General features: G+C 42.0%; 1 protein-coding gene across 1 annotated transcript in view; it reads left to right on the forward strand.

Annotated features, from left to right (window-relative positions):
* LOC144114278 (RING finger and SPRY domain-containing protein 1-like) overlaps positions 1-13,510 on the forward strand; it is a 71,901-nt gene extending 58,391 nt beyond the window's left edge. Inside the window, exons 12-15 of the mRNA XM_077647901.1 lie at positions 1,053-1,155; positions 9,626-9,781; positions 10,597-10,701; positions 13,276-13,510. Of these exons, the coding sequence (XP_077504027.1) occupies positions 1,053-1,155; positions 9,626-9,781; positions 10,597-10,701; positions 13,276-13,363 (452 nt within the window). The 3' untranslated portion in view covers positions 13,364-13,510. The remainder of the gene's footprint in view (positions 1-1,052; positions 1,156-9,625; positions 9,782-10,596; positions 10,702-13,275) is intronic.
* Positions 13,511-20,921: the final 7,411 nt, after the last annotated feature.

The raw sequence follows: 20,921 nt of genomic DNA on the forward strand, positions 1-20,921 counted from the left end.
AACGTCCTTGTCACACATGCCGGAGGCCCGGGTTCGATTCCCAGTTACACCACAATTTTCTTCATGCTTTTTTTATTTATTGAGGTCGCTTCAGGGTCCTATCTACGCCGGAACATGACCTTCAAGGTTTTTATATGAGAATTGGAGCTTTCACTCCAAAAAAAGATAACAGTGCTCCAAATTCATTTTTTTTTTAAATTCAGTTTTGACTAAAATGGTCCGTATTCCTATCATACACACCTCAACTAGCTGGCTGTTGGGCAGGATTTACATTCAGTCACAGAAAAAAAAAATGAAGGAAGTGCAGAAACTAGGGGCACTCTTAGACATCGGTATCAATGGATGAAGTACCACGGTTGTGCGTTTTAAGGCATTGTCCACAATCTCAGACATGACGGTGGAGACTGGGGGACTGCACCTCCTCTCCAAGCATTATATGCATGGGTTGTGCTGTCTGCTCACAGACTGTCATATCACTTAGGGCCATATCTTGGTGAGCCTGTTTTTCCACTGCACGTAAGGACGTTGACAACATTTGTAACCATAGCATTGTAAACGCTAAACGGTGTATAAGCAGCATGGAAAAGAGTCGTGTTCTGGCTTTTGCGATTGTTCAATGGCAGTTCCATCACTGCCATCAGCACACAAATGATATGATGCACAGCCCTCTTACTCAACCTAGAGTGCAAGCAGAACATAACAACCAAGCTTTAGAATTAAACTTCCACTTTTACTTTTGTCTTCCGGTTCAGTCACTTAACCCCTCTATGCTACTTTTTCTTATGGTGGTAGCATTTTCTTTTTTTCTGTGCTATAGTCGTTGAATACCCACGAAAGCTGAATAGCTTGTCTCTTATTTTTGGTGCAGAGCTTACAGCAACTATGTGCTGTGATTATACACAAGTTCTTTTTTTTTTTTTGCTTCAGTGTCTTCATATGATAGGGTGGTGGTTTTGTACACTGGAGCTCTGATTTGTTTCATGTGTGTTTCTCTGACATTTAATTATCATGTCTTGAAGACTTGGCTACTGACCATCATGCTTCGTTTCCAGGTGACATACTAGGTACCTTGCTTGACATGAAGGCATTCCAGATCACCTTTTACCTCAATGGGGAGCCCCTGCCACCAAACACTCAAGTCTTTCAAAATTCCAAGTAAGCTGTTGCCTATGAATGCAAAATTCTGCCTCCTCAGCTTTTGACTGGCTTCTATATTAAGAACAAGCTTTGGTTTATGGTTCGCTTTCCACTGTAATTCGCTTGGTTTTTCTAATGCATGCACTTTGCTTATGTTAACTAAGTCTGGGGAAATTATTTTTGTCAAATGAACATTGCATTTTGAAACCTTGAAACCTGTGAATTCAACAGGCACTGTCATGAATTTAGATTTTTTTTTCTTTTTTGTGCGAAGTAGTGCTCAGGGAATAATGCATGCAATTTATTCACATGCATAATATGCTAAGTGTAATCATAGAGAGTCAGGTTTCATAAATGTTTACACTGAATTTTACATGCGCTCTCTCTCTTCTATCTCGTGTTTGTCAAAGCTACAACCATTAAGATATTTTTGACAGATGTACTGCCTGTCCTTAGTAATGTTTCACGCACTGTTCGATACCAGAAACCCAACTTTTCATGAAAGACAGAGGTCTAGCCAATTCTGACGCAACATGGTGCATTGTCCCTTCCATGCACATAGTGTATTTCCTTCCTCTTCAGGAGGCAAGGTATCTGGTGAATTTAGAAGGATGTGTCACTGCTTCCAGTGTAGTGTAGTTAAGAAGACCTGCAAAATTGAGTGCATAACATACGAAACTAAAGCCATAAGAAATCTTTGCATTTCACCTCAGAATGGGGAAAGAAATTGTTTCAATCCTTCGAGTACAGGTGACAAAGCTGCCATATACACAGTATGCTCTTGGTTGATCACTGTTGTTATAAATGTTTGTACTGAGCAAACACTTTTTCTTTTTCTGGTTGGGTTGGGGCTTCTGCGCTACATTAGCTGTTTACTTTCCCAAGATGCTTAGTAATACAAATTATGCAACTAGGCATGTTGGCATTAATTTATTTAAAGTTAAATGTAGTAGAAACAGCTGAGATGCATAGTACATCTTTTCTTAACTTTGTGACACTTCTCATGTGGCCACTCATATCTGTTATAAAACCACTATGTAAGAGAGATTTACACTGCTTTGGTTCCCACAGAACTAGCTATTTTTCCCTCAGTTCTTTATTTTCATTCATTTTAATGCTTTGGGACATGATAACCATGGTTTCTGGTGTTCCCAGCTTCTGTATTGTGTATTGCCAAGCATTTCTGGGTCTTATTTACTGAACAATTTTGATGAACGTTCACAGAATTGTTCAGTTTTTTTTTTTCTGCTATTTCAAATATACAGCAGTTTTCCTTCTAGGACAATTAGTTCCGGGGGTATTAGAATAATAACAGAAAATTATTGCTCTTTTCTGCCCAGAAGTAGGGAAAAAGCAGCTCATCAGAAATTTATTTTTAATATACAGGCAGATTACTATAAACTGTGAGGAGTGCAATGCTGGAAGCAGTTTTCAAACGGAACTAAGATAAGAGATTAAGGAGCCCAATGAACTTGGTGCTCACAGCCATGGTGACTATAAAGAATTTCAAGATAAAACAAAAAAATTTTCACAGGTGGAAATAAAAAATCTGTTTTTACCATTGCATCCATTATACTTTCAGCTTCACAATACATAAAGAATTATAGCTCTAACTACTCTAGGTGCTGAGATATCCTTCAGGGAAACTTGTAACTCAACACAAAACAGTTTGGGAAAAAGCCAAAAAACACACAAAACTAAATATAATGAGTAAAAGCAAGAAATATTTAAAATATTTACACAATTACATTTGCAAAGGGCTAATAAGCCCAAGGCATATAGTCTGAATGGAATGCTTATAACAGTTTTTTTGTGCAGATTTCAAAAATGCTTTCATTTTTTTGTGTGGACTAATAATTAGTTCAGTTCACTCTAATTATCAAATAATTTAAATTAATTTTAGTTGAATCTAGATGAAACTGCATAGTCATATCCAGTTTTTTTAGCTAATTTCAAATTTGCTATTAGTTTTGAGATAAATTGATGAATTCATAGGCTTAAAGCCATTTTCTATTTCTTGGAGCCACAATGGGAAAAAAATAACCGCCTGATTTAACTGCGACACCGCTTTCCTATGTACAGGCAACTGTACTCAAAGTCTGCCACCTAGACCTTCGAGCGTTTTGCGTATTCCAGATAGCATCAGCTTACGTTATCAACAATCACCACTGTCGGCCAGCCTCGTCGCGCGTGGTCGGTACATTCCTGTTTGCACCGCTTGCTCACGCACAGATGCCACCGAGCAGCTGGCAACCTTCCTGTCAGATTTTTTTTCTGAAGTCATTCACGATAAACGCTGTTGATGAAAGCTGCGAGAATCCGTGGTCGAGGCTGCCGATTTCCAACTTCATTGAACTGTGCGCCGACGCGGTTGTTCGCAATCTTGCACCGCGCTGCGTTATTAGCCATTGTCATCAGTGCCGACGAACGCAGGCCATAGTTTTCCTTAGCTCTGCTGCCCATTTTAAGAGCTTTAGCTCTTAGTCATCACGTTTCGAAATTTTGTGGGGTCTGCTATTACCCTGAGATCATAGCGCCATCTGTGGCAGCAACTAGAAAACAGCACATCTCACATTGAGACTTGTAGCGCCATCTACAATAGCATTGTAGAAACAACCACCTGCCTTAGTCATCACGTTTCGAGATTTTGTGGGGTCTGCTATTACCCTGAGATCATAGCGCCATCTGTGGCAGCAACTAGAAAACAGCACATCTCACATTGAGACTTGTAGCGCCATCTACAATAGCATTGTAGAAACAACCACCTGCCACGTGCCAGTGATGACATCACGGTCCAATATGGTGGATAGAGGTGGAACTATGTGAATATGACGTCAGGGGACGACATGGCGGCATAGTTTCGGTTTCTCGAATCTAATATGGTGGCCATTAAAATTGGTTGTGCCCTCCCATTCCTTACCCCCCCCCAGTATGACGTCAGGGGACAAAATGGCAGCATAGTTTCGGTTTCTCTAATTCAAGATGGCAGCCATTAAAATTGGTTGTGAGGTCATCATAAAATGAATTAGATATTTGGAATTGTCTAGATGAGTAGAACACGCTTGACACCAATAATTAAGGGGCCATGACAGCCTATTTTCACGCATACCCTGCTTATCGCATTTAATTCTCAGCTTGTTAAATTAAAATTCCCCCAAGCTTCAGTTGATTCTGCACGGTAAATATTTTTAAAACGAATTTTTTCCATTTCTTCTGCGAACCGCTTGCTGGTCTGGCAACCTCTGATCGCTGACGTCGGAGGGGCATACTCGCCCTGCGTCATCTGCTGCACGCTGTTGAGGTGCTTGCATGCACACCGTAGACGGTGGTCGCTCGAAAAGTTTTATTTTTTTAGCTTATCAAAATAAAATGCATTTTCAGTGTTTTCTTTTCGGAAGCCGTCAGCTAAGTACGCAACCCGAGTGATCCTTAAGAAAGCGGACTTGCTCGTGGCACCCCTTTTCTGATTGTTGAGGAAACAGAAATCGATGGACCCCTGCTTTATTATTTACGCTCATAAGCATGTTATTTTTATGTTATGAGTGTGGTTTCTTTTGAGCAGTCAAGTGCTCCTCCCGTATGTGAAAAGCGGCATGTGCCGTGCATGCCTTCGTCAATGTGCGCTGTGAAAGCCGCGGCGTTTGGTAGCTGGCTACCAATTTCTTGTACGCTATTCATCGGCTCGATAATTAAACTCAAATTATCACAAGGTGGCACTAGAGTAACCTTGAGGCACGAAAGGAGCAGGGAAAAGTGCCAAATGAGAAGCCTTCCCCGCTGCATGTGTGCATTTGTAAGTCGAACGTACATTCCCTTTGGCTCGTAGAACCCTTTTGCATGAACCAAGCTGCTTGCAAAACCCTACGCGACTCGAATGCTTTCACTGCCCCCACCGATGAACAGTCCCTGCCGTCTAAATGTGTGCATGAAAATAATAGTACATCATTTAGCATTTACTGTGCGTGCTCATTGTGGCCTAGGAATACGACGATCACGACAACTGCAGCCCCGCGCTGGGGTTGTTTACATAGCTGTGCTCAAACAGTACTGCTCGTTTGCTTGGCATAAAACGCAAGGTGGGCTCTCTTTATCTTAAATATTACGTAGTATCGCTCACAAATTGTAGTTTTACTCATTTACACACTATGATAACACTGCAATAAGCGCCGCTGATGCTATATCGCCTCCTTGGGAAACGCTTCACGTAGGACCGGCGCTTCCCGCTAATTGTATCTCCTTCCTCTTATGTCATCAGTATTTGATTTGAAAGCGCTTTAGCTAAAAATACGTTCGGACATTACTTGAATTCATGAAAACAACCTGATTTGTTGTCCACAGTCGACGCTGACGACTGCTGCCGGCTGCCTTCAGCACATGCTGTGCAGACTGGGTCACATATCGGCACTTCCCCCGTATTTTAATCGCACCCTGCGATGTAGGCAGTCGTCGCTTTGAGGGCGCTGTGGCCAAAACTACGCTCGACAGCTATTTTCAGGCGCAAAAACTTGCGAATTCGCTCTCCAAAATCGCACACATGAATCCTGCATACTCGCTAGGCCTTGTCACGGAAGGGGTCGGCGGTCCACCGTCAGCCGAAATTCAAGCATCTGGCAGGAGTTCCCCGTCAATTAGTAAGAAAGTGTGAAGATATGAAATGCAGCCGCTCGTTTCACTTTTTTCGATACGGAAAAGGTACACAAGCGCAGTTTTTCAGGCCGTCTATTCACCGGGCATGAAGCTTTCGCTCGGCCGCACAAAGCCCAGCGGACGGCGACGAGCGGCACCGTCATGCGGCGTTTTCTGCCCGTATCGCTCAAATGCCTCGCCGATAGGTTCTATGCACAGGCATCGAATGAAAGCACATCTTCGCTGGTGCACGCACATCGCGTATGTTGCCGTGGCTAGCATGATCAGGTCCAATAATATTTAAAGTTCTTAAGTTTATAGATTGTCATAACAACTAGTCCCCCACCACGCTGTGCCAGTTCGCACTAAGTTCACTATTTACACTACTGCGATACGGGGTCATTGGTCGTGCTGGCATGGTCGTCGGTCTAGCTTGATAGACAAGTGCATCAGCGATGGCATTTGCATACCGACCAGCCAACCGACCGCCGATCGCTGTCCCATCAGCCTAATGTAACTGGACCCTATACCTATACTGAAGAATAACTGCGTTACTATTATTAATGCTTTTGCGGCCCCAGTCACTCATATATGGGGGACAACTGCTACTTCGATCGCCCACGGAAGTACAGGGGACAAGAGACCTCGCTGCGCACATTGCAGCAATGAGAGCAGATGACGTTGCTCCGTGTACGCCCTGGTGACGTCATGATAGCATTTAATATGGCGGTCGCTGCCGGAGGGAGGAGTTTCCCATTCTGAATTTCGATCACATTTTTTGGAATATAGAGCGCATCCAAGGCAGCCAAATTTCGGAAATTGAATAATAAGCTCTTGTATCAGTTACTGAAGCACGAAACTGCAATACGAAGAACGACCATGTCATGGCCCCTTTAAATAATGAAGTTAGTGTTTAGTTATGGTTAGGCATAAATTTAATTGCTTATAATTAATTAACCTATCACGTCATGATCTAATGGCATATTCGTAACAGGCGCGATGGGTGCAACATGTTAGACACCAATTAGGTTAATATTTAGTTATGATTCCGCTTAACGTGACGGCCATGACGTCAGCACTCGACAGCTCACAAGGCGGTAGGCACCTGTGAGGTATGGAAAAGTGGCCTAATCACGTGGTAATATATCGCATGGACAATAGATTGCGCTGCCAAACCGCTAACACTCGTTACTTCAAAGTCTTCCATTCGACATAATTTTTTTCAAAATGGTGGCACCCAAGTGCTACTGAAATTGGCGGGATATTCAAACTAGCCAATAAAAAGCATCAATTTCACCACGTGGTGCAAGGCAGTCAGTCGCGAGGCCACGTCTCCATTTTTATTGTTTGTGGTTCATGGGGTTTGATGTCCCAACGCGACTGAGGCTATGAGGGACGCCATAGTGAAAGGCTCCAGAAATTTTGACCACCTTGGGTTCTTTAACATGCACTGACATATCTCAGTACACGGGCCTCTAGCTTGTTTTGACGTTTTTCTCGGCTTGGAATAGGCGCGGCGGACGCCGAGTGGGTGAGATGCGTTTCCACATTCAGCGCAGAGGATCATGGGGAAGTCGTCTGCTACCACTACTTCCGGTTCCAGATTTCTCCCCCAGCTCGCTTGCTTCACGGCAGTCGCTGTGTTAATATCGCTTCTTACACTAATTTATTTGCACTGCCACACCGCTGATTGTATTTCATCATCGCAAGACCAACATGATATCGAGATCTGCTCTGCTTTGTGGTGTGCTTTCGCACGAAATGCAGCCAAAATGATGTGAATAGTAGAAGGCTTTCTATGCATATGCAATGCAATATGTGCTGAGACGCGCTGTGCGCAGTGGCATGTATGGATAGTTTGCTAGCCCACTGGAAGCTTTTACATGTTGTGAGGAAAATACATCTGTCATCTGCTAAACTGTGCACGTTCCAGCTTTGTTGCCTTCGCAGGGTGGCAAAAATATATATATATATATTTAATGACCGATGCGTTAAACTAGTTCAAATGCGCGTGAAACCGATTGCCGTGCATACATAGAACAGCTAGTCTACGCTAGCATATTAATTACAACCACGACAAAACACTCTTACCTTTCATTATTGTCAATTTCTGCACTCAGGACGCGTTCATATGCAGCACACGCTGATCTTACAGTGATGCTGTGCAATAAGTGGTGTCGCAGCACAGATAATTGAGTGAATAAACGATTCATGCATACATGGCAGTTGCTATGCAAAAGGTAGTGTGTGGGAGAAATTTGGAACCGGAAGTAGGTGGCAGACGATTTTCCCATGGTTCTCTGCGTTCACTTCGTAAACGCACTTCGCCTATTGGCGCAAAAGAAAGCTGGCGAGCTGCACTATCAAACGAGACCAAACAGAGAGCACATGGCAGCCGGTTTTGAATTGCACAGGCATAGAAAACGAGTATTTTTTGTGTATCCTCACAAGTTCCTGCGCTGTGGCAACACATTTATCAGTCAGTTTCTCAAATTATGTGCGAGTTCCGGGCTCCTAACTTCACTCCTCGCGAATCCGAAGATGACAAAATTGAAAAATCAATATTTTCGCGAATTTTCAGCTCTTAAGGCTCGTGTCCCCCTTTAACTTACCTGTCTAATTCACTCAGATAGAGGCACAATTTCATGTTCATTATGTGGGAAAAGAGTAGAGCCTTGCCTGAGATGGCATCATGCTAGATATGTAGGTTATATTGCTGGGGATAAGGTGACCACAATTTCTAGTAAACATAGTGCACATGAGTTACTATGTAAGAGAGCAGCTTGCATGAGCAAGTGCAGCAGGTACTTTCTTGCTCATGATATAATGACAGGAAATAGGAGAGTTTATAAGGAACATTATCCACTGCTTCTTCACTTCGTTACATGAAATTGAGGGCAGGTGTACATGAAGGTGCTGTTGCAAGGGATAAGTTTAGTCAGAATGCTGGTTATTGCTGCTGATGTCTAGTATATTGTCTTGATAGACCACCTGCTGCTGCATGAAGTAAAATACTTTACATGGGTTTTCAAGACTGACACCATTCCTTTGAAGCCAAGAATGGCCAATATTCAGCAGTAAAAAATTATTATGGATACAATGAAATGCTGGAATACCGACTGGTTGTCAAGCAAATTAAAATTTTTGAGCTGATAGTCACAGAAAATGTTTTAATTCCAGAAAACACATTAGTTTGACCTACTGTATAGCGCATAGTGATAAGCCCTTTTGTATTTGTGTGTGCAGGTGTGCGAGAGCATGCGTGCATGCCATTTAAAATGGTGTACACACTTAGTGTCCCGTCCCCCCCACTCCGTATAGAATGACTTATTTTTGTTTCCTTTGTCTAAATTTCAAATGCCCTAATCTCCAGTCCTTGTCCTATAGAGTCTAAAACAGCCCTATTTATGCATTTATCCCTTTTATATTGTTCTCTGATGTGCCACTGTTTTTTGCGCCTGATTACTACTTCTTCGCATATTCGAGTTTTGCCCTTTTTTCATATTTTCTATTGTTTTGTTCAGATGTTATTTTTGCTCCGTTTTAAATCATCTTTGTGTTCGTGTTTTTTTGCCTTGTACCGCGTCCATTGTACCATTATTGTTGTTTATTATTTCTGTATATTCCTGTTCCTTGATGCCTACCTTACTCAGTGCTGTTCGGGGCCTGTGAGGTATCAATAAACAATAATAATAATAATAATAATAATAATAATAATAATAATAATAATAATCCATGGTTTCACATTTATGCACTTTACTGCTATATATATGTGTGTATTCTGTCAAGTTTATGAATTTGAACTGCAGTAGTGTGAAAACAAATATTTTTATATAATAGAATTTGTTCTTTTTTTATGCAGGTCTGGCTTCTTTGCTGCTGCCAGTTTCATGACATTTCAGCAATGTGAATTCAACTTTGGCCGTTCACCATTCAAATTTCCACCCAGTGGAGTTCAGTTTTCTTGCTTTAATTCGTTTGCACACCTCAGTGAGGAGGACAAAGTCATTCTACCTAGGTGAGGACATCAGCACATTGCTAGCACATGCAAATTAGGTCAAGGAAATAGTGGTCCCCAGCTTTGACAACAGTTTACGACTAAGCATTGAATTTCATGATGTATTGAGACTGCACCTGTGTGTAGTACCATGAATGAGAGTGCATTAAAGTTGAAAGGATGTTTATTCATTATGTCTTGCAATTCCTTTAGTTGAAGATCTTGGAAAGGGAAGAGGATAAAAGTGGAGAGAAGTGTAGCGTATGGAAGGGTTGGAAAGAGCATGTAAGGGCAGTTCTTGGGTGGGTCAGCTTGGCAGTGCCATCGATGTGCACATCCAGTCCAGCTGAGAAAGCAAACGCACCGCAGCAAAATGTGAGCCACATTCACAGGACAGAGTGTGCAAAATGGAGAGACAAAGATTGCAAGAAAAAAAGGCAAAAATGCCAACATGCCCACAGCAGAAGGACTTTGCCAGCATTTATTTTTATGATTAGGCCTTGGGGTGTTGTGCACAGGATGAGTATTGAAGCTGGTGATGGTTTATGGTTTCCACTTCATAATTAAGATAAGATGAGGACCAGCGTGACACCGTTTATCACAGGTATAGGCAGTGAAGGTGTCAGGACTGGAGCATTTTGTTTTAAGTGTACGGAATGCCTGCTTCAAAAATTTAGGGTAAACTTTTGGACTTGCACACTGCAAAATACACTTATTACTATAATGAAAACTTTGAATAGACGTATCTCTGTTGGTGCATGATTTCGTACTTTGCCACTGTATGTGTATATGTGTTTTTGGCTGAAGTGAAGTATTGTTTGTTGTTTCTTTACTAGGCACATTCGTATGGAAAAGCTGAGGCACAGTAGTGTTCGTGAAGATTCTTGCACCCTGTGTTTTGACCGCAGCGCTGCTGTCCGGCTGGAGCCTTGCCAACACAAGTCAGTGTGTGGTTCACCTGTTCTGCATGTGGCTTGTGTTTAGCAGCCTTGGCACTGGGGCTGAGAAGTCCCTCTGTAGCCCTATGTTGCGGCTCAATTTTTTCTATTTCTGTTGCAGGGTGTTTGGGCATGGTAAATATGCAATGAATGTAGGGTGTGCGATGATTACTGTGATGCACATAGTGTCCTCAGTACATCTGCGATTTTTCAGTTTCTCTTTATTCTTTTTGGTCCACATGGGTAGGTTACAGCTGATTTGTTCTTTTTTAGTGTATGGCACCAGCCTGCACGTCTCTCATTAACCAAAGTCAGATGTGCTCTATCTTAGGTTGTTCAGGTGTTGAACATCTGTTGCCAGATTGTTCAAAAGCTGTTGCAAATAGCACTTGGGGACAGATGTCCCTGTCAGCTGACAAGTGCTGGATAGTGAGGGGTGTTAGGAGAGTGGCCATGAAGCTTAGCATTTAATCTATACAACAGTGGCTAGAGAGCAACAATGGAACCTCAACAGTTTGCCTGCAAATATTAAAGCCCTTGGAGTTTGAGAAAGAAAGAGGAAGAAGTATGGAAAATGGGCATTGTTGCTAACACAGGCCATCAAGCAGGAGCTGCTTCTAACCACACTATTAATGGGCAGAAATGGTTTCCCCTTGGAGCATTCTTTCGACACACAAAACCCTGGTGTATGTGTCCACGTATCCAAGCTTGCCATTTTTGCCATTCATACAATTTGCTGTTTCACCCAGCTGGCCTTTGTCATCTGTGTCGTGATAAATGCCACTGGCTGTCTTGATGCTGCTTTTGTACAGTATGGAGCCAAACATCCAAAAGACTAGGTGTGTTGAATTGAGCAGCTTTTTCACCACTGGTACCTCTCTCATAACTTTAAAAAATTGTGACCCTTCTGGCCTGACAGAACCACTGCAAACTAGCAAAAAAAGTTGCTGCACCACTTTATCCCTCTGCAGGAATGGCACACTAATTCACTTCAGTTTGTATTCAGTACACTTCTGAGCATATCCAATTTGTAGCGCAGGGCTCACTCAGAGGGAGCAAATGTGAAGACTGCTGTCGTAGTGCAGCTGTATCTCAGTCAGCAAAACGCAGACTGAATAAACATTTTGTTATTTTCAAGGAACCGTGAGCAGTCAAAGAAAGCTTGAAGCTGTGTCATGGTATTTCTGGCACGGAGTGCATTTATTACACTTATTGCTAGAGCTTAGGAACCAGATAGAATGTGAGTGGGGCTATACATAGTGTGCTTCCAAGAATTAATGGTGATTTGTGGCATGAAAAGTAGTGTTATTTTTAATTCCAAAATGCACCTCAAGCTTGTATGTCAGATTTTTGGGGGCACAGTTTTACAGCGACAGCTGTTAGGCATCCATTCCTGGATTTCACATCAGTGTAATAGTAGTAATAGTAGTAGTCGGCATAACCGGTGGGTGCATTACCATGGGAACTGCTCGGAGGGTGGTTACTGGGGAAGAAGGAGGGTATGAGGAGAGCGGAGGAATCCCCAACCAGAGGACATTTACCATGGAAGAAGGGTTATCATGGAAAGAGGAGGGTATGGCAAGAGTGTAGTAATCTACAACAGGTCAAGGGTTGTCATGGGAACCACCTGTGTGGTGGTTACTGTAAGAAGGCACAAGCAGAATATGGTTGCCTCGGGAACCACCCAGAGGGTAGTTACCCTGGAAGGAGGATGGCATGGCTAGTGGGAGGAATGAGCAAGTGGAAGGTGGCTGTCACAGGAACCATTCAAAGAGTGGTTACAATGGAAGGAGGAGGGAGAGTACGGCTAGAGCGGAGGAAGGTAGCACACTTTATCTGCGGCACCTGCTGTGAAATGTGCCACCCGAGGAGAGGGTCAACAGTCGTGATAATGTGCGCCTAAAGCTATGGACTCTCCAGTCTGCTGCTCCATGTGTGGAAAACCCACCCGTTCTCCAGTCCACCGAGTATGTGTGAAAAAAATTAAAAGAAAACATTGTTAACATGCAGATACAAAATCGCTCTCATATTCTCTACCTCAATGTATCATCAAATATAAGCACTTAACAGCTGTCACTGAATGCCATGTTACACAGTGGTAACCATTCTGTGAGTTTTTGCATCTCCACTTTGCAGCAGCACTTATTTTTTCAACATTGCAGATAACAAATGAAGACCCTGCTCCCTGTCTTTGTAGGCGTACACTGTATACATGCTTTTTTTTTATGTAGGAGGGTAGGTTATCTTAATTATTCAGATCAGCTTGGAAGGAAAGGATAGTTTCAATAGAATATACAAACTTCTGTGGGCAATCAAAGCGAATGCTACAACAGCTGAGCTCAGTGTTTCATGTGTGTGTCAGCATTGTTTGTTTGTTTGTGTGCAAAGGTACATAATTTAGACTACGAATACAAATTTCCTACTATCCATTCATGGCACACGTATGATTTCAGAAATGCTCGATTCACCTATATTTGCATGAGTTGCCACCTCTTAAATGGCTCTTTTTTGCGGCTCTGACGAAAGTCCTTGGAATATGAAGCCTCTGTATCACATGTGACATTTGTCTGTGTGCAGGGGATTCTGCAGCGAATGTGCCATGCAGCTAGAAGTGTGTCCTATGTGCCGAAGTGAGATCCGGGAACGGATAGAAGCGTCACTGTAAACAGCACTACAGTTGCACTGCAAATGCTGCCTGGTCCTAGAGATATCAAGCCTACAGATGCTAGCACTGATGAGTCATACCAAATACACTTGACTACTGGAACCAGTGTGGCATAAAGGAGATAAAGGGCCTGGAGTGAAAATGTGAGCTGCTGAAGCTTGTGCTGCTGAAGCTTGTGCGGCTATCCTGACTTTGTTTTATTCACTGTTGCTTTGTACACACTTAGGGCTTGCTGGGCCTTCAGTGATAGGAGCACCCTTGCTTCCTCAGTTTGTGTCATGCATCCATTGTAGGCACTGCATCAAAAAAGGGCTACGAGAGCTGTTTTGAGTCCACTTGTGCAGAATGTGATGCAGTATACTTTTGGCAAGGTGCCATTATAGTTATTGAATGTTATTGGCTGCATGTAGTCAGTAGTAAAACAATGAAATTTAACTTATTTGTGACAACAGCCCAGAAGGTAGTCTGAGGCTAATAGCTGCTGGCATCCATGGTGGCACTTGTGTTATGTTTTAGTTGTTATTTAGTTCTTTAACTTAAATGAATGGGCAATAAATATATGGTCATCAGAATCTGTTCTATTGTGATTAGAGGTTAAGGTTTTTGTAGCTATAATCATTTTTATTGATTCGGCTAGAAAGTAAACCAGTTGGAAGATGTAGCAGTGTGGAGTTTATAAACATTTGTTTAATAACGTTTATAGACTCATGCTTTTAGTAAATGTTTGTTTATTGAATGGCATCCTTGTATCGAAACAGTTTTTAAAGGAAATCTGGAAAAAATCTACATTAGTACATTTATATAGACAGCTGGTATTTCAGGTATTACCAGTATATAGCTGCCAAAGAATAAAAGCTGCAGTTTTGTACTGGAAAAAAGCTAATTTCCTTGAATTTGAAACTCATCTTGGTATGCTTCCTTGTATATAATGGCAAATTAGGGTTGTTACCATAGTGGACAACAGTGTTCTAGCATTGACATCTATCCTCTTGGCAAGGAAAAGTTATGTGCAATTTTTGGAAGCTTTAACTTGCATTTTATCAGTTGTCAGGTGATTGGTTTTCTAGCAGGTGCAGCCTTTTTTAAAAATTATACAACCCAAGGGGTTTGCTTCAAAGTCATGTAATGAGGCTCCTTAGCACCCCAGGAAGTTCTAACCTTTGGAGGAGTGAGGATGAGGGTTCCTTTCACCTTCGAAAGATTTAACATGCCGATGAGGCAAAACAGGCGACACTGCATGGCCCAGAAGCAGACTTGGTGGGATGTGTATTTTTCGCAAAGGCTGTACCTCTGCTAACATGAATTACATGCTCAGAAGCATTGGTACATGTCCAATATGGCACTGTAAAAGTAGGTATTCACTTGCACGTTATTGTGTAAAATGTGCTGAAAATCAGGGAACCACTTCTTGTCTGTTCAAGTGCCCCTGAACCACTTTTAATCACAAATTTATCCTATACTGGCAGTTCTGAGGCACTGGCAGGATAACGCCTTCCCATGAGAATTTTTTAGTGAGGTAAAGAAATATTTGAGCTATAGATATTTGAGAAAATTGGCTCAGTTGTGCCATCCCTTCAACACTTACCTTCACCGTTTGTGATAGACTACTCTCTGCTCTTGGAGAGGTGTGAGCCATGTAGGATCCCTGTGTCACAGTGTCGCCCAAACCCCTCCTTCTTTCCTTCCTTCTATCTCCATCCCCATGTGGCAAGTCCATTGCGAGCTGCAGCAAGTATCAGGTAGTGTCAGTGGCAGCAGCTGCAGTGAGTGTATGCACACCTTCATTTTTCTGTGCGAGTTCCCTGAGATGCATGGGGCAGTGATGTTTGGCCAAGATAATCATGACCATGTTCTGTACACTCTGCATGTGTTATTCAGGATGTCCTGACTTGTATTGGGGCCCCTTTGTTAAAAACATTGCTAGTGTGCTGAGCCATGATTAAGTACAAGTCAAGCGCAGTGCCAGATTACATTGCATCATTCTCCTGGCATATTTAATGTTCATTATGATAAAAATGGAGCATTATTGAAGGTTGGTTGTTTTAAGTGTGGAAGGAAACATTCTGTGCTCTTAGCTTTTCTATGCCTTCCAAAAGGGCCAGCGGTTTCGCTCATTATGGGCTCAGGTTCGATTACCCTGCTGTGACAAGCTTCTTTATTTGAGTAGTGTAGCAGACCTGCCGTGTCCATCACATTTCATTGCAATGTTTGCTTACAAATATTTGTACTGGCTCCTGTACTCTCCAAAATGACTGCCACATACTTCCTTTTTTTTTTTACTTCTAAGTGTACATTTCACATGGGAGGTTGACTGTAGTTTCTCTGGAGGCTATTGTTTACATTGGTTGCATTGCCTGTAATGAGGGACTGTGTCTATCCTTGAGTGGTGATTTCTGTCCTTAAGTGCTAATATTTGGACTAAGTTCAGAGGCATTATCCTAATCAGGTGCTATTAGCATGTCTATGACAGTTACATTGCTAAGTAATGGCTATCACAAAAAAAATCAGTTTTCAAATTTAAAACAAAGTAGTTTGGTTTATGTACTCCTTTTAATGCATTAATGGCAGCAAATAGCATGGCACTGAATTCAGAGCTGTTCCGCAGAAGATGCAATTTGTGTTCATATCAATGAATAATGCGTCTAAGTTAATGCTTATAAAATGTGGCCCCAGTAACCTTTGTCAAAACCACTGTGCTACACATGAGCATATGTGTGCTAGTAGTTTTTAACCCTTCTCAGTTTAGGTGTAGATGTAAAATCCTAATGCCTGACATATCTGCAAGGTCCTGCATGAGTTAAATGTTGAAGTTTTTTTCTTAATGCTTCAATCTAGTACTTTGTGAAACAGCCTTGGCAGCTCTATACACTGGACTGGGTCCAGCAGAGCAGACAACATAGGCTAACCATCTGGCGTTGTTCTTGTCTTGTGCCTGGCTGGTAGAAAAGTTTGTCATGCGTCTGCTTTCCTCTCTTCACATGCTTATGATTTGGCTGGTCCATAACTTCTCGTCTTGTGAATTACTGCAAAGTGCCAATTAGGCCCATTATCAGCGGTGAAACAGGGGCAGATTTTTGTCACATAAAAGCAAAATTTTGTGGGGAGATGTTGGTAGAATGTATTTAATAACCTTTTGTCTGTCTGTAGGTACATTTCGTGTTCTTTTTTTATACTGCAGCTCATAATGGTAGCTCATCAGGTAGCAATAAGTTAACGTATTGTCAAGCATCTAGCTGCAGGTCTACTTTTGGGCAAAGAGTGTGCAAGAACAAGAGAGGGTGATCAGCCTGTATGGCTGCACTTTTCCTTTTCCTTTGAATGCTTTAAATTCACATGTGGTCACGTATTGGAAAGCTCAGTGGTGCAGGTTGTGCTGCCAAAAATGTTAATCTTGTGCTACAGCAAGAGGGTGTGCTTGTTCAGTACCTCATAATGGCTCATAGGTATGTTCATGATGGCAAAACCTCAAAAATAGCCATGTACTGTAAGCAATGATTGTTGAGTTAGGTTACAACTGTGTAATGAAATTGTCTCAGATTCTCAATTTGGAAAGTGGCAAGACTGTGTATTATGGATTGAGGTTATGGCTTGTTTGCTCTGGGCCAAGAGAATTGTAGTTTTTATTAATGTTATAGCATTTAGGCTGTCGTCATGCAGTCCCCAATTTCTCCATAACTTCATCAGGGTCACGGGACCCCACTTGACCAACCAGAGAGCATCGCTAAATTTGCAGTTCTAAATGATTGGTTGAGAGAGGTCATGTGACCTTGCTATGTCATCAAAACCTAGCCACCATGGCACATGGCATCCTGCCCACTGGGTCATGCAACCTTGGTCTCACAAGCCCCACCAGTGGCTGTGTTTGAAACAGCCACCTGCCGGGGCAATGGCGCAGCTCTTTACCGCTACACCACTGCGCCAGTAGTGGTATGAGGAGTCCCTGCAATCTATGAATGCGATTGAGACGGTTGTGATGTCAGCACCACGTGACCACCAGTGGACCAATCATAGGGCACCGCCAAATCTGAGGACCCCCAAAATTAGTAAGTTTGCCAACCCCCGAAAATTCCGAAGGACCCCCAAAATTTTGGTAGTAGGCCCACCCCATAAAATGAATTTAGGTGTATTAGTTGGGATTAGTTGATGGATTACAATGAATTACTGGGTTGGATTAGTATAATCCTACATGATTATCCACTGGAAGGTACTAGAACATTCTAGAAGGTGATGACTCATGCGTGCCATATGAGAGCAATGGAACTGGTTCCAACCAGAGTTTTGGCAAGAAAATTGCAAGAACATTAAACACTCCAATAAGGTGTTTGTCTGGGCTAGTTGGTACATGGTACGAACTGAAGGCACAGAGCACGAAGGACGGGACAAGAAAGAGACAAACACAGCGCTTTGTTTGTCTCTTTCTTGTCCCGTCCTTCGTGCTCTGTGCTTTCAGTTAGTATTAAACACTCATTTTAGACACCATAGCAGGCAACCCAAATGCTATCACATTTGCTTCTTTAAGAATGTGGTTAAGAAGGCCCACAAGTTTTTTCTTGGCACAATCACAGTTGATGGGAATAATGTGCTTCACAAAAAAAATGACAACTGAAACAATGGACTCAGGACAAGCGCATGTCCTGTGTCCGTCGTTTCAGTTGTCGTTTTCCTTGTGTAGCGCGTTATTCCGATCATATGTACAACCAACTAGCCGACATTGCTGCCTTGCTAACAATCACAGTGTCGCACAGTAAGCAGTAATACCATAATGAAATTAAAATTAGGGTCTGAGCATGGCTTGTGCAAGTGGTAAAGAATACTTTCCATACTGAATTCAGCAGCTGCTTCTACTTCATATTGGTGACTTTGGGTATCCATGATCTTTGGGACAGGCATGCATCTAGGACAAGGTTTAGCATTGTTATTAAGCAGAGCTTGCCACAAAAGTAGTAGGCTCCTGCCCTCTTGAGTGTGTGACACTTATTGGCGACAACTCTTTTTTGTGTGTGTGACGAGAAAAATCATTCCCAGTACCATGGACTGGTCATCACTGTCATTTTCAACCGTGTACATAACACAGTGCAAAATGCCAGCATTCTGTGTGCACGATTGAAAGAAGGGAAGATCTGTAAAAGGGGGAGCATTTGTTTCCACCTTGCTGATGTGTGCTGTTTGTGGGATTCATGTGCGCTTGCCTTTGTTATGCAAAACAAAGGTGGCGCTGCTAAAAGGTGCTCAATTGACAGTCAAGTAAGTGGTGTTGCAATTTTTTATTTTTGTAACGGAGGCTAGGCAGTGGATAGCTGTGCTAAGGCTAACATCATGCTGCACAGCTCTGTCTGTAAGCAGTGCAGAAAGCATATACCATTGCAAAGGTAACAGTACCATTTTGCAGGCTATGCCTGAGGCGAGGCATAAGTTCTCTCAGGCAAGAGGTTACTTTTTTGTATATTTGAGTATACTTTTATTCTATACTTCACAGAGGCTTTCTCCAGACCGCAACTACAATGCTCAAGCAGTTTAGGTGCAACTATGTAAAATGAGCCTTTTCAGACTTCATCTGCCTTTATCATTGTTTTATTTTTATTGTTGAACCTTGGACGGAGATACCAAAGTGGTGCTAAGATCATATTGATTTGTTTGTGCAAATCATTAACTGAAATCATTAACTGAAACTGCAGCTAGTTTAAATTGGAAACTGTAGTCGCTACATGTATGTTAGTATGTGGTGATCCATTGTTGCTGATACTATTTTTGTGAGCACTTAATGTTTCTGAGCAGGTATGTTCAGTTCAAGTGGTGCACCCAAAATTTTTGCATAGTGCTTAGGTACAAGGCTTAATGACTTAAGGGGACTTTAGTGTTCTAATGAAAGCCTGTGGCTCAGTTCTCTTTTTCAAACTTTGCATGCCATACTATTATAGCCATGCCTCTGGATACTTGCCTAGATTGTTATTTGTTTTGGCAAGTGTACTCAGTTTTGACCGACCGTTATTGCTTGGGTCATTACTTGGAATAGCTATAATTGCTTGGATCAGCTTTCTTTACCATTGCAGCAAATGGAGTGTTAACATTGGAGTGTGGCTTGGCTCTGGGAAACTGACCAGATGCCTGCTTTGGTGTAATTTGGTGCTGCTTCCTTTTAATAGGGAGCATAACTTTTCAAAATGGTTGTCAGGCTTGTTTAACATAAGTAAAATTGCACGTTAGACATCACTGGGCACCTGCTGAAATAGCAACAGTGTGCTTTCTAGAAATGTATGTAGGTTCAAGGTGCATAATTTTGGCAAGATAACCCCGAAGGGTTGAATGAGGTGCAGAATTTCAGTGCCAATGCGACTGTTCTGACTTAAGGCCAGGTTGCTGTTTGGATGTCGCAGGTCAAAGTGCACGTCTGTTTCTTTGACTCTTGCAAGCCTGTAACTTTTGCAGGTAGCAGTTATATGATCAACTCAGATTTGTTCAAAGTTGATTTCCTTTGCATTAGTATTAGCAGAGAACAAGCAGAACTTGGTGTTCGCTAAGGAATGCAGTGGCTGGAAGGACCAGCACTAGTAAATGACTTTGCAAGTAGTTGGAGATTTGTTTAAAGATGTTATATGTAGTGCTAAAACCACGGGTGTTCCAAATAGAATAAACAACCATTCAAAGCTAAAATGTGGCTTATTATTATGTCAAGTTGACATTCAGCTTCAGCTGCTTGCAAGAAAGCTTGCTGAATCCACAGTTTATCCTATGTAATGAGATATAATTCTTAAAAAAGCAGCAGTTGGTAACAATGGGTCGTGGTCTGCAGCACCCTGTATTACTCCGCTTACCAATCTCCACAGTAAGCGAAATGGACACTTTAATGTTTTTTCTATGTGAAACAAGCCGGAGGCATCAAAATTGTTGAGCTTATAATTTCATTTTGTGATTAGCTTCTTGTTTTGCTAACAAGAAAAGCTTTAGCAATGGACTACTTTTTCGTTGCTGAGGAATTCTGTTTGGCAGTCCTGAATTTGGGCAGAGCTTCACTGCAGACTAAAGTTGTATCCAACCGTAGTTGTACTTTTGTCACAGTGACATGGTATGACATGTAGACCCATTGGCATATGGCTTAAAACATGATTTGCTGCTTAGGAATGCCTTTTTATCACTACGGGTCATAAGGGTGCTCCCATTTCTTTGCCAGTGATCTCATGTCGAGGTGTAGTATATATGTAGTTTTTGAGCTCTTGTGTTTTAACTCTTAGCCGATCTGAATTTGTAGAAGCATATATGCTTATGTTAAAACCCTGGTTTTAGTGGCTTAGAGAATAAGGATGTGCCTTGTGTAACTCGTTAGCTTGCTGTGCCCCAAAAGATAAGATATTACAAAAAGGCATACATCGTACAGTAGTGGCTTTGTAAGCATCACCTAAATGGGTGGACTTGATTATTAATCATTTTCAGTTATTTGTTTCAGAAAGAGTTGCTTTCTGAAGGTGGAAGTTATGCATATATGGTGTCAAGGGTATGTTTGGCATGATTTAATCAGAAAATTTTTATTTCTATCTCACTGCAGAACAGTTTGCTTTCTGAG

Source organism: Amblyomma americanum, chromosome 1 (genome assembly GCF_052857255.1).
Source record: "Amblyomma americanum isolate KBUSLIRL-KWMA chromosome 1, ASM5285725v1, whole genome shotgun sequence".
Lineage (NCBI taxonomy): Eukaryota > Metazoa > Arthropoda > Arachnida > Ixodida > Ixodidae > Amblyomma > Amblyomma americanum.